Source organism: Perca fluviatilis, chromosome 5, assembly GCF_010015445.1.
Source record: "Perca fluviatilis chromosome 5, GENO_Pfluv_1.0, whole genome shotgun sequence".
Classification (NCBI taxonomy): Eukaryota; Metazoa; Chordata; class Actinopteri; order Perciformes; family Percidae; genus Perca; species Perca fluviatilis.
Genome location: NC_053116.1, coordinates 17335305 through 17347418, shown reverse-complemented (window position 1 = coordinate 17347418; position 12114 = coordinate 17335305). Strand labels below are relative to the sequence as shown.

The window sequence follows — 12114 nt, the reverse complement described above, 5'->3', positions numbered from 1 at the left end:
GCCCCCCCTCTCCTCCTCAATAGCTACAGACACAGAAATGGCACATTCTAAGGAAAGCTCATTGTGGGACTGGCTCTAGTGGCTGTAATTCTGCACCAAGGCTGAATTATGGGAAAGAGACTTCAGATACAGTATTAGGGGACCACTAAGGCCTATATAAAAGCATCCAAAGAGCACCATGTCATGGAACCTTTAAGTAAAAATGACAAAGATTCTCGGGATCCAGCTTCTCTTCGGAATAATTTGCTGCTTTTCTTTGATTTCTGTGACAGTAAACTGAATTTCTTTGGGTTTTGGAATGTTGTTTGGACAAAAGAAGACATTCGAACCATTTGCCAACCTTAGGTATACTGTGATGATTATTTTTTGACATAGTAAAGTTAAATAATCTGCTGATTAATCAATAAAGGAAATAACAGTTAGTGGCAGCCCTAAATGAAAGCATTTGTAGGCATTTGTCACATCCACTGGAAATATAAGAAAACAATCCTTTAAGTTCTTCGCATCACACAGCATCTACAGTGTATCTATATTTATGCATCACATAAACTACCTACAAATATAACTACTTCCCCTGTCCATGCTGACAAATGTAAGCAAATATAAATCAAGAGGAAACATGAATGATTCCATGAACTAATTATACATCATGCTGAGACTGAGCAGCCAGGTGACTCACACATTAATCATCATACCGTATGTCACATTACTGACATGTAGCCACTCATTTAAGTTTTGCGTATCCATTCTGCCCATAACAGTTTTTTTTTACTCTGACTGATTGTGAAACCAGGTCCCCAAAGAAAATCCACACGTTTTCAGTTTTATGAAAACTGTTTCGAATTGAATTTGAATAACTTTGCATGAAATGCACGCCAAGCTCGGCTTAAAGGATATTATTTATTTATTTATTTTTTGGCATCCAATTTCACAAATCACTCAACACGTGGTAAGAGAAACTGCTTGTCAGTTAATGAAGACGCACAGATTGTGTGTTAGTCATCAATGGCCACCCACAGTCTGTTAGGAACCCAAAGCTCTGATGAGATGCAACATCGCTGACACTGCTGGTGCTTCTGGTCAATATCCTGCACACACAATGGGCTTCATTATGACTTTGTTATGAATCCCCATCAATATTACATTGACTCAAACTAATGAAGAAGTTCCTCACTAAGATATTTGGTTTCAATGTTCTTTCAGGCGGTTGATGACATAAATGTATTTCATTTTGGCTTATTTTTCCTCTGTTCATCTAAATGTCTTTGATCTCCGTGAATAATCTTTCAGTCAACAATGCAGTTAGACACAGTATGAGCACATAGTTTCAGAGAAATGAACTAGAACACGGCCATTAGTTTAAGTAGCACATAATGTTCAGTGAATAATGACATTGAATTTCTTGTCTGCGTGCACACGACATACGCACATGAGCCACATCTTGAATGCAAACACTGGTGTTAGTGTGTGTGTGTGTGTGTGTGTGTGTGTGTGTGTGTGTGTGTGTGTGTGTGTGTGTGTGTGTGTGAGCGTGAACGCATATGTTTGTGACTTGATTGTCATATTTCTTTGGTAAGAAGGAAATGTTTTTTTAAATGACGAACAATTTATTTTAACTTCAGTCATGCTTTTCTCTCTCTCAGAGCGGCACTGAAAGACCTTGGAGAGCCAGAGAACGAGTGCTGGCCTTCCTTTGACTGTGTGACCAGCGAATGAGCCTTGTTCATGCGTCTCCCTGCGTGCCACTCCCACATTACTATGAACTGTGAGCAGGACTTTGCAGACGGGGGCTTGGGAGTGACCCTAACACTACGCCTGCTCATGCATGGAAAGGTATAATCCCCCTGCTCAAACATTGTTTATGAAGGACATGCATGCTGCAGCACTCAGCGCTTTCTTATACACAAGATTTTTCACCACCTCATAAATTATAAACCAGAAATTCATAGAATTAATAAATAATGATATTCTACTATATAATTTGTTTTGCTTTTTAAAATTGTATTTAGTGTATGTAATTATGTTTATGTTTTTGTATTATAGGAGGTTGGCAGCATCATAGGAAAGGTAAGAACTTTTTATTCTACTACACAAAATACTACTTATTTGTATAAAGTTATTAATCATAAAAAAACTGAATGGTATTCCTTTATCAGATGAGGTTGATGTTTTGAAATGCTCTGTCTGATCTTATGTAGATTTAAAGTTATTTTCCATTGTCTTAACCAAATCCCTTAATGATGCCTTTCATGTGGATTCATAATAAGCCTTTGTGGAATAATTTTCCACTCTGTCTTGATTCTGTGTTGAAATCAACGCAGAGCACAACGCTCTCTAACACAGTGATTCTCAACTGGTGGCTCGTGACCCAAAAGTGGGTCGCGGACCTGTTCTGGGTGGGCGCAGACAGCTGGTCAATAAATAAATAAATAAATATTATTTAATACGCATCTGATTTTGGACTTATCTTTAACTTTGAAAAAAATATTTTTTGATGGACATGCATCAGAGCCATGCAGCAGTCTAGCGCCGTAGCCATGGTAACCATCATTTGATCACCGTTCACTTTAAGTTTGTGTTGATGTTTGGAGGACTTGAATTCTATAAAAATGGGTTGCGGCTTAATGACTCACAGAGTGAGACCAGTTGAGAACCCCTGCTCTAACAAACAATTGTAGATTTGAATATCCCCATCCTAAATGTAATTGCCCTAAACCAACCCTCTTAAAACCTCACCACCACCCCCACTACTCATAATGCAACCCAGTAATCCATCAAACAAAAACATTAGTGCATTGACTGCAAGCCTCCTGTTGAAACTGAGCTCCAAAGACATATTACTGTTGGCCCCTTGTGGGCACTTTAAGTGTCTGTAAGGAAGGGCCTGGCTGCTCTATGCTGCATCAGTGGCTCCAGCTATCACGCCTTGTAATACAACACCTAAAGACATCAATTGAAGACTGAACAAGGACAAAAAAAACACTTAATGCAGAAAATAAAGAATGATGGAAGAAAAATGTCACAATGGATGCTGCAGTGTATTGCAGAAATCAGATATCTAAACAAAAATAGAGAAAAGAAAGAGAGAGGAGCTTGGCACATACTGTGCAGCTCAACAGAGAGAGACACTCGATCTGCAGTACTTGGACTAATAACTTGCCACTCTATCTATTAAGGAAACCTCTCATCTCTTTCTCATCAATAGAAGACCGAGATGGACCGACCAGAATGATAATGCATCACATACACAATAATAAGTTGTCCTGTAATATAATATAAATAAGAGTGTAGCCTAGTGTGAGATGTTACAATTTTTGATACTGCTGTGACGAAGTGTTCGTCAGTGGATGCATGAAGGTGTGAACAGAGGTGGACAGGAGAAGAAACAATCTAAAAACCAGCAGAGGATGTGCTGCAGCATGACATAAGTCTGACAAAATGTTCACTGCATATACAGCCGTTACAGTACAGCAGGTGTATGCCCCCTTCAGACGCACAGATGTATTCAATTTCTTTTTGAGACAGCAGTGCAGGGGACACTGCTGCGATGCATTGCCCATTGGAACTCTAGCTGAAATTTGTTCGGCTAAATTCCAATCAGGCTTTCGTGGTTTGAAAAAGCCGGTCTCACTTAGAGGTCGAGGACACTGTGATGTTGTTTAAAGCTGTCCATCTTCTCTTTTCCAGAAAGGAGAGACTGTGAAACGAATACGAGAAGAGGTACTGTGATTTAGAGCTTTAAAACTTTTCATCATGTGCATCAGTTATGCTATTTGCTGTTGATTATACATGTTTTCCTGACTGACTAGCTGTGGCATTATGCAATACAGGAGCCAAAATAAGCACGCTTTGTTCCCTTTTTCTTACACTAAGAATTGAACCGACCACATCTTTTCTATGGTCTCTGTCTTTGACCACAAGTTCAGTAGGTTCATCTCAAGAGAAAACATAATTCAATCTCAGAAGGCCTGTTGTATGTATTAATAACAAAGCTCAGTTCTCTCTGCCTCTTTGGGAGCTTTGAGTTTGAAAAGCATACAGAGCAGGTACATTGTCCGAATTGCCTTTTGGGCAATAACGACACCTTTTCAATTTAAATCCTCTCTCTTCATCATTCAATACCGCTTCTCTAGCTGCTCTCTCAGTAAATCCCTTTTCTTTCTTTTCCTGCTTAAAACAACTTCCTTCTTCTCTGTCTGCCCCTCAATTCCCTCTTTGTAAATCTCAAGGGTGCAGCCAAACTAATGCCGCTTGGTTAACTCTTTGTATTAAAAAGTAATTAGGCTGACACCATGGCAGTACATTTGATTATTTCTCTGGCTGCTAAGGTTTTATGTTGTACTTTATGAGGCAGAAGGATAACCAGAGGAATAGTGAGGTCATGGGACAATGCAGCCCTGCAGAGCTGTTTGATAAACCACTCACCCATGGTAGTCATCCATCCACTCATCCAGCTAGCCAGCCAGTTTGGGCCTTTGTTACTTCCCAACTGTATGAGCCTCATCTTGTCAGCCACTGCCCAGGCATTATCACAGTGGGAGCATGGCTCACTGGAGTGACTGGAAAACATGTCCCAGAGCTCAGAGCACTGTCCTGTCTCAGCTCGTTTGACTTCAATTCAAGGACACAAAATGGAAGGAGAGGAGAGCAGGAGATTTGTCATCGGAGGGCAATGCCCTGATTAGAAATTCTATTACATTGTCAGTCTGAGATACAGAGATGTGCTCTATAGCTTTAAGTATCACCTCCTTTAACTCATGTCACTTGACTCTCCTTCCCGTGGGTGTGCTGTACTGTACAGTATGTCTCTGGCCACTTTGAACACTTTAAATAGTTTGAAACCAAACCACAAGAAAATTAACAAAAATGTTTGACATTTTGAGAGATGTGCTTGTTTGCTTTCTTGCCAAGAGTTAGATAAAAAGATCAATACCGCCTGTACTGGTAAACATGAAGGTACAGTCAGGAGCCTGTTATCTTAAAGAGCTAGCCTGGCTCTGTCTAAAGCGGAAAAAACCCATCTACCAGCCCCTTCAGGAAGTTACTGCTCCCAGCCAAGATATAGTCAGGCACATAATCCCAGAAAAAAACACTAATTGTCGCTTTTACACTTTGGTTTTTGTAAAGATTAAACATGATATATTTGTGTTAATTAATGAGCTTTAGAGCTGCTAGTTGGGGGATTTTGCTGCTTTTGGACAGAGAACAGGCTAGCTGTTTCCACCTGTTTCCATACATCAACACAGATTTTCAAATTACCAATATTTTCATTTATTTATCTTGTGTCATTTGTTGTTCATCAGCTTCATATTCATCGGACAGACATGATGAGCGTGGTAGAAATCATCGTTTCACTCTCGGCAAGAAGGCAAATAAGAATATTTCTCAGATTGTCAAACAATTCTGTTAATGTTGACCATTAACTGTGGCCGGGTTGGCTCGGTTGGCGGAGCGGGCGCACATGAGTGGAGGTTTGCTCCTCGACGCAGCGGCCGCGGGTTCGACTCCGACCTGTGGCCCTTTGCTGCGTGTCATTCCCCTTCTCTCTCCCCTTTCATGTCTTCAGCTGTCCTGTGGAATTAAAGGCCTAAAATGCCCAAAAAATAATCTTTAAAAAAAAAAATGTTGACCATTAACTGACCTAATGTCCTCTGTCCCCACAGAGCAGTGCTCGGGTCAACATCTCAGAGGGCTCCTGTCCAGAGAGGATCATCACCATCACCGGCTCCACAGACTGCGTCTTCAGAGCTTTCACCATGATCACATACAAACTGGAGGAGGTAACTGTAACTGTAATGCATGCCATTCATTGGCATCCCATACGAGTGAAATCAGCTCATGTCGTCATGTCCCATAAACCAAAATCCCACTCAGGGTGCAATCAGAAAATGCATGTAGCAAGCTTTTGGAAGTTGTCAAATTCTTTGTGGATCAAAAATAACGAAGAAAGTGCGAGAAGCAATTTCACCACATCATTACAATAATTCATTTCCTAAGCTTCATCTCAACATTACCACTAATGTGCTTTTATCGCTATTGATTATACTCTGAACTGAAGTGATGGAAGGAAAGATTTTAGCTGTGTTTCATAGCACTTTCAGATATGATTACACTGAAGAGGAAAATTTGGGATAAGTGGATTTAGCTGCTGTTGTAAACCCATTTTTGACTTGAGGAATGACGTGATTTGTGTTCAGTAAGGTATTCGCTGGGCCTTGTCATATAAATGCCTTTTACTGGGCAACACATGTTCAATCCACTCTTAAAAAGTGCGAATGATGCTGATTTGTACCTGTTAATGAGAAGGATTTGTTTACCTTCTCACCGTCTACTAATGAGTTATAGATGACAGGTTCCTCTCCCCATGGTGACTGTCCATCACCACACTAATTAATATGGTGGAATGAGAGCCGTCTTCACTCTGATTTAGCATCACAGCAGACAATGGCAAGGAAACAGGTGCTCCCCGCTCAGGTTGACAGACTTCAGTAAACACACTGGCTGGGAGCACAGTGCAGTAGTATTCATTAAAGATCTTTCACACTCACCTCTTTTAAACCCTGAAACTCTTGAGTTTCCATGGCAACGTGTTGGCTGACCCACTGCGCACCGCTTCCACCATAGTTGAGTTATTATTGTATGAATAATCTGCTTTTTGGCCACTGAGTATTAAACTTGGCATTAGTTTCTGTCTCAATAGTTTATGATTGCACAGGCACACTTAGTTCTTTCATTTGGCTGTTGATCACTCGTGTTGAGTTGTGTTTCTGTCTGTGTTTTATGGATGAAGTTTTCACCATCTGCTGCCACATAAGTACAAAAACACAGATTTATGCAAATTAAGTGATCTGATAATCTGAAAGAAGTGCTCTAATACCACACAATACATTACACTACAGTATCATACATGTATTTTGTTCCCAGGTGTCGAGGCACCGCATGCATGAAAGCCGCATAATCTGTCTTTGTTGGAGTCTGTATCTCACAAGCAACACAATATGCTTTGGGGATTTAAGCCAGGCAACTCTTTGTTTGAGCAGTGCTTGTGTAACCCGCTGTCTTATTTCCGCCAATTCACTTTGAGAGTTTCTTTTTTTTCACCAGGATGTCACAGGGAAGTATGGGAATGTTCACAGTTGTTAAGATGTGGCTCATATTTTTAGATCAAATCAAGAAATTGAAGCCCAGAGTCTTGTGATTGTACAGACGAGCTGTGTGCCCCTCTTTTAATGAGACAAAACGTCAGAGAGCCTGATCTGCCTCACTAAAAATAGACAAGGAGCAGAGAGGCACAACAGCCACACAGAATATGCTTTTCAAATATTAAGTTCACTTCATTGAAAACATTATACAGTTCTCTTCATACTAAAACTCTCTTGAGGTTACACATCCACACACTGCTCCCTCTTAAGTCAAACTTTGCTAAATTTATTGCACACAAACCGTTAAAAAACAAGCAGCGTACTTCGCATTCTGTCACACATTTTGTTGTGGATTGAACATTTATGGGGAAAAAAGACAGCGCAGCATATTTACATTTCAAAGGTTCACAGAGACACACTGTTCATTAATTAAAAGCTCAATCTCCACCAATAGAAGAGCAAACACAGGATGTTTGCTACCTGCACTGTAAAAACACTCCTCAAATCAGTGAGGTTCTTGATCTAAATACATACGATACATTGTATTCTGCACCCATTCTTTCATTGGCTGTTATTATGATCAGACAATGTTAGTTGATATATTATATATTGATGTTGATATGAATTTTAACTTTATCCACTGTGGGTTTGATGTTAAATAAGTGAATTGAATGATTACATTTTGTTGTACAGTATACCTTTAAAATTCTGTAAAATTGGACTGCAACCATACCAACCGTATCAAACTTTAGGCAAGAGTTTTTCTCAGTATGTGTACAGCATTCCTGGCAGTTTAAAGGAGTAGTTCAACATTTTGGGAAATGTGCTTATTAGATTTCTTTCCGAGAGTTATATGAGGATATTGATACCACTCTCATATCTGTTATTCAAATATGTATTTTTGTACAGAATAAAGAAAATAGATATAACGTCTTAATTAGAAAGCTTTAGAGGTAGACAGATTTTCTTAGTGTGGGACAGAGCTATTTCCAGTCTTAATAATAAGCTAAGCTAAGCTAACTGGCTGCTGACTGTTGCTTCATATTTAACACATCAATATTCTCATCAATCTCTCAGCAAGAAAACAAACAAACAAATGTCCCACAATGTTAAACTATTCCTTTAAATTGGACCTCATCTCATGGCAGTTCCATTAGATTATTATTTCACATTATGTCAGTTCTTTACAAAAGATCTGTGGAAAGAATTCCCAAGGTGAGCAGGTTGAGTGTGCTTGCAGTAGGAAGGGACAAGTTCTGGCTCAGTTTTATACAGCAGAGTGAAAATCTCAAAGCACGATTTGCACACCACCGGTGCTGCAATTAATGTTGCCCCTTTCATGGAGAATTCAGCAGTTCATATGAATGATTGAACAGCCTTTTAAGATCCCACACAGGACTAGACTGCATCTCTTACATTGCTGGCCAGCCTGTGGCCTCCCAGCACATAGTGAAACATACATAGGTTAATTAGGTGCAGATGCTGGATTGCTCATAGCTCCACCTGACACTTCCAGTATGGATCCTATGTGCTTTTTCTGATGTTCAATGCATGTTGATGCAGTAGATATTGAGCTTGGCTGCTTTCTGATTGGTTCATCCCAATAATGAGTGTAGCACCTGCTTTTCTCTTTATACAGTACAGGCCAAAAGTTTGGACACACTTTCTCATTCAGTGCGTTTCCTTTTTATTTTCATGACTATTTACATTGTAGATTCTCACTGAAGGCATCAAAACTATGAATGAACACATATGGAATTATGTACTTAACAAAAAAAGTGTGAAATAACTGAAAACATGTCTTATATTTTAGATTCTTCAAAGTAGCCACCCTTTGCTTTTTTAATCAATAAGGGAAAAAAATCCACTAATTAACCCTGACAAGGCACACCTGTGAAGTGAAAACCATTTCAGGTGACTACCTCATGAAGCTCATTGAGAGAACACCAAGGGTTTGCAGCACTATCAAAAAAAGCAAAGGGTGGCAACTTTGAGGAATCTAAAATGTAAGACATGTTTTCAGTTATTTCACACTTGTTTTCTTAAATACATAATTCCATATGTGTTCATTCATAGTTTTGATGCCTTCAGTGAGAATCTACAATGTAAATAGTCATGAAAATAAAGAAACACATTGAACGAGAAGGTCTGTCCAAACCTTTGGCCTGTACTGTAGTTTGGGATTTTGAGGGGGAAAGTGGATCAATGTGAACCCTAAATCGACCAATAAAATGAGCTGGATATAAAATTCAACGCCTCTTCAGTCCTAATTGTTGGAGTTAAAACAGTGGCATTTTTTTTCCACCTTGACCGCTGCTGCCTGATCCTTCCCTCTGAGACTCTCTCTCTCTCTCTCTCTTTTTTTTTTTTTTTTTTTTTTTTTTTTTTTTTTTTTTTTTTTTTTTTTTTTTCTCTCTCTCTTTTCTCTTCTCTCTTTTTTCCTGTTGACTCTCACCACATTTTTCTTTCCCCACATCTCCCTCCAGGACCTGACTGCGCTGGTGGCCAACGGCACCATCAGCTCCAAGCCACCAGTCACCCTGCGGCTGGTCATCCCTGCCAGCCAGTGTGGCTCTCTCATCGGAAAGGGAGGGGCCAAGATAAAGGAGATCAGAGAGGTGAGCAGCCACAACACAAATCTACTCCATCCTCCCCATCTTTGCTGCACAGGCTGGACAAACACTGAACTAGAAAGAGAACAAATCTGCATCTGGTAGTAAGTGTAAGTCCTGCTGCTTGCACTAATATGTTTTATGTAGGCTATATGTTAGATGCTCTTACTCAGAATCACTGCTTTACAGTTTAAATATATTAATATAATAAAGCTAGAAAGGTGGTAAAAAAATAAATGCATAAATAATAGCTCATAACATGCAAATTGCATTAAAGCTACAAACGAGTGACATATGTCATGAAGCAGAATTTACATAAAGTACAAAACTTATAAAGGCGTGAATAACAAGACTAAGAGTGAGGCTACTTGGACACAGCTGTGCTTTGAGGATGCTAACATGCTCATAATGACAAAGCTAAGATGCTGATGTTTACCAGGTATAATGTTTATCAGGTTCACCATCTTAGTTTAGCTGGTTAGCATGCTAACATTTGCTATTTAGCAGCAAACACAAAAGTACATCTGAGGCTAATGGGAATGTTGTTAGTTTTAGGTATTCAATCATAAACCAAAGTGTTGGACAACTTCATGTTTTGATCTAAAGATGGTGCTAGATGAAAAGTCCGGGGATCATCAATAAGTTCTTACAATTTATCCTCCAAGGAATATAAATGTCTGTACAGAATTGTTGTTGAGATATTTCTGTCTGGACCAAAGTGGTGGCATCTGCACTTCCGGTTGGTTGGCACCACACTAAAATTGGATTGAAGGCAGGAAATTAGTGAGACAACGCAGTCTGGATAGATCACTGAACACAACACACAGTATGACTCAGCAGTGGCAATTGTGAAAGGGGAAAAACTCCTGACTACATTATGCCCAGTTGAAACATTAGGATTAAACATATCAGATCTGTTGCCAGAGACGATTGACACTTTAACTTTAGCTCTGTACCGATCTACAAATAGTCTCTCTCTCTCATTTTAGCCTTTACCTTCACCGGCCCGGCAATGGCATCCAGTCAATTTTCTGTGGTTAGACGAATTTTCTTGTCATGTTCATAACCCAAATTTGTTTCAGTTACGGACTTGTTTTGTTTGTTTGGTTGCCACAGGACACATGCTTACTTACAGAAGCATTTTGTGATGTGTGTGGTTCAACAATGGCCTCCAAAAACCCTGCAGTTTGATAGAGACATCAGCAAATGAAGATACATCTTTAAAAACTGTCCTTTTTGCCTGCAGACATGCTATATTGGGAATATATCAGCTACAATTGAGAGAATTACGTTTGTTAACCATGGGTGACTTTTCATTTATCTCTAACCTGACAGGACTTGACGTTTAACATACTACAACGCAGTTGGTCTTCGTCAGTGTAGTTGAAAAAATATAAGGTTAACAAAGCCAGCAGGGAGGCACGGAAAGGAGCCATGGCAGAGTAATAACGGCTTGTCTTATCTCCGGAATCAAACTAATCTTTTTTTTAAAACCCCTATCATTTGCAGAGCACTGGAGCTCAGATACAGGTGGCAGGGGATTTGCTGCCCAACTCTACTGAGCGAGGGGTGACGATATCTGGGAATCAGGAGTCTGTAATCCAGTGTGTCAAGCTCATCTGCACAGTAATCCTGGAGGTAGGAAGCGTACAATTCCTCTCTTTACTCCACATACCCACACCAAGCTGACATGTTGTCAGAGCTCTGCTGCTGCAGCTACGTGAAGGAAATAATTGCTGTTGACATGCATGTTTTCATTTCACCAGTATGAAGTGAATGTTTATTCCACTGCAGCAGACATGCATTTTTAGTAGGCAGTGTTAGTCTTCTGTGTTATGTAATGCTACCTATAACTGTGGTGCATAGAAGTCGACTGCTAAACACAGATTCTGTAAAATTATCCTCATTTAATTTAGGAAATAACAAGGAAGTACGTAGTTTCTTTATTGTTTTGACCTTTCATGCTTTAATCTTCCGGGCGAGACAATCAGATGGAGTCAAAAGGTGCAGCTCTCAGGTCAGACCTCTGTATTGTACAGTTGAAGAGGACCCTAAGCTGCTAACAGAAAACAAACTGGCCGGCAGCAAAATCTTTCCATCTTTAGACAACAGCTCTCTTGAGAAAATCGAGGAGATAAGAGAAAAACAACCCCAAGCACAGTTTCTCCCTGTGTGTTCATGGAAGTGCACAAGTCCTTTTTGTTTTAGCGTTGCAGCTGGACCTCACTGACTAATTGCTAGTTTGATCCAGTTTTCAAGGGCTTTCTTCAAAGGCTTGCAAGTTTCATTAGGATTCTGTACCAGCGGCTTCTTGCTTTTGGCTTCAAGATTTCAATTATGCAAAGTTATACAAAGAATTT

General features: G+C 39.7%; 1 protein-coding gene across 1 annotated transcript in view; it reads left to right on the top strand.

The window, feature by feature from the left end:
* LOC120559574 (poly(rC)-binding protein 4-like) overlaps positions 1-12114 on the top strand; it is a 33492-nt gene that overhangs the window by 11280 nt on the left and 10098 nt on the right. The window contains exons 2-7 of the mRNA XM_039801397.1: positions 1644-1833; positions 2044-2067; positions 3688-3720; positions 5664-5780; positions 9629-9760; positions 11264-11392. Coding sequence (XP_039657331.1) covers positions 1726-1833; positions 2044-2067; positions 3688-3720; positions 5664-5780; positions 9629-9760; positions 11264-11392 — 543 coding nt within the window. The 5' untranslated portion in view covers positions 1644-1725. The remainder of the gene's footprint in view (positions 1-1643; positions 1834-2043; positions 2068-3687; positions 3721-5663; positions 5781-9628; positions 9761-11263; positions 11393-12114) is intronic.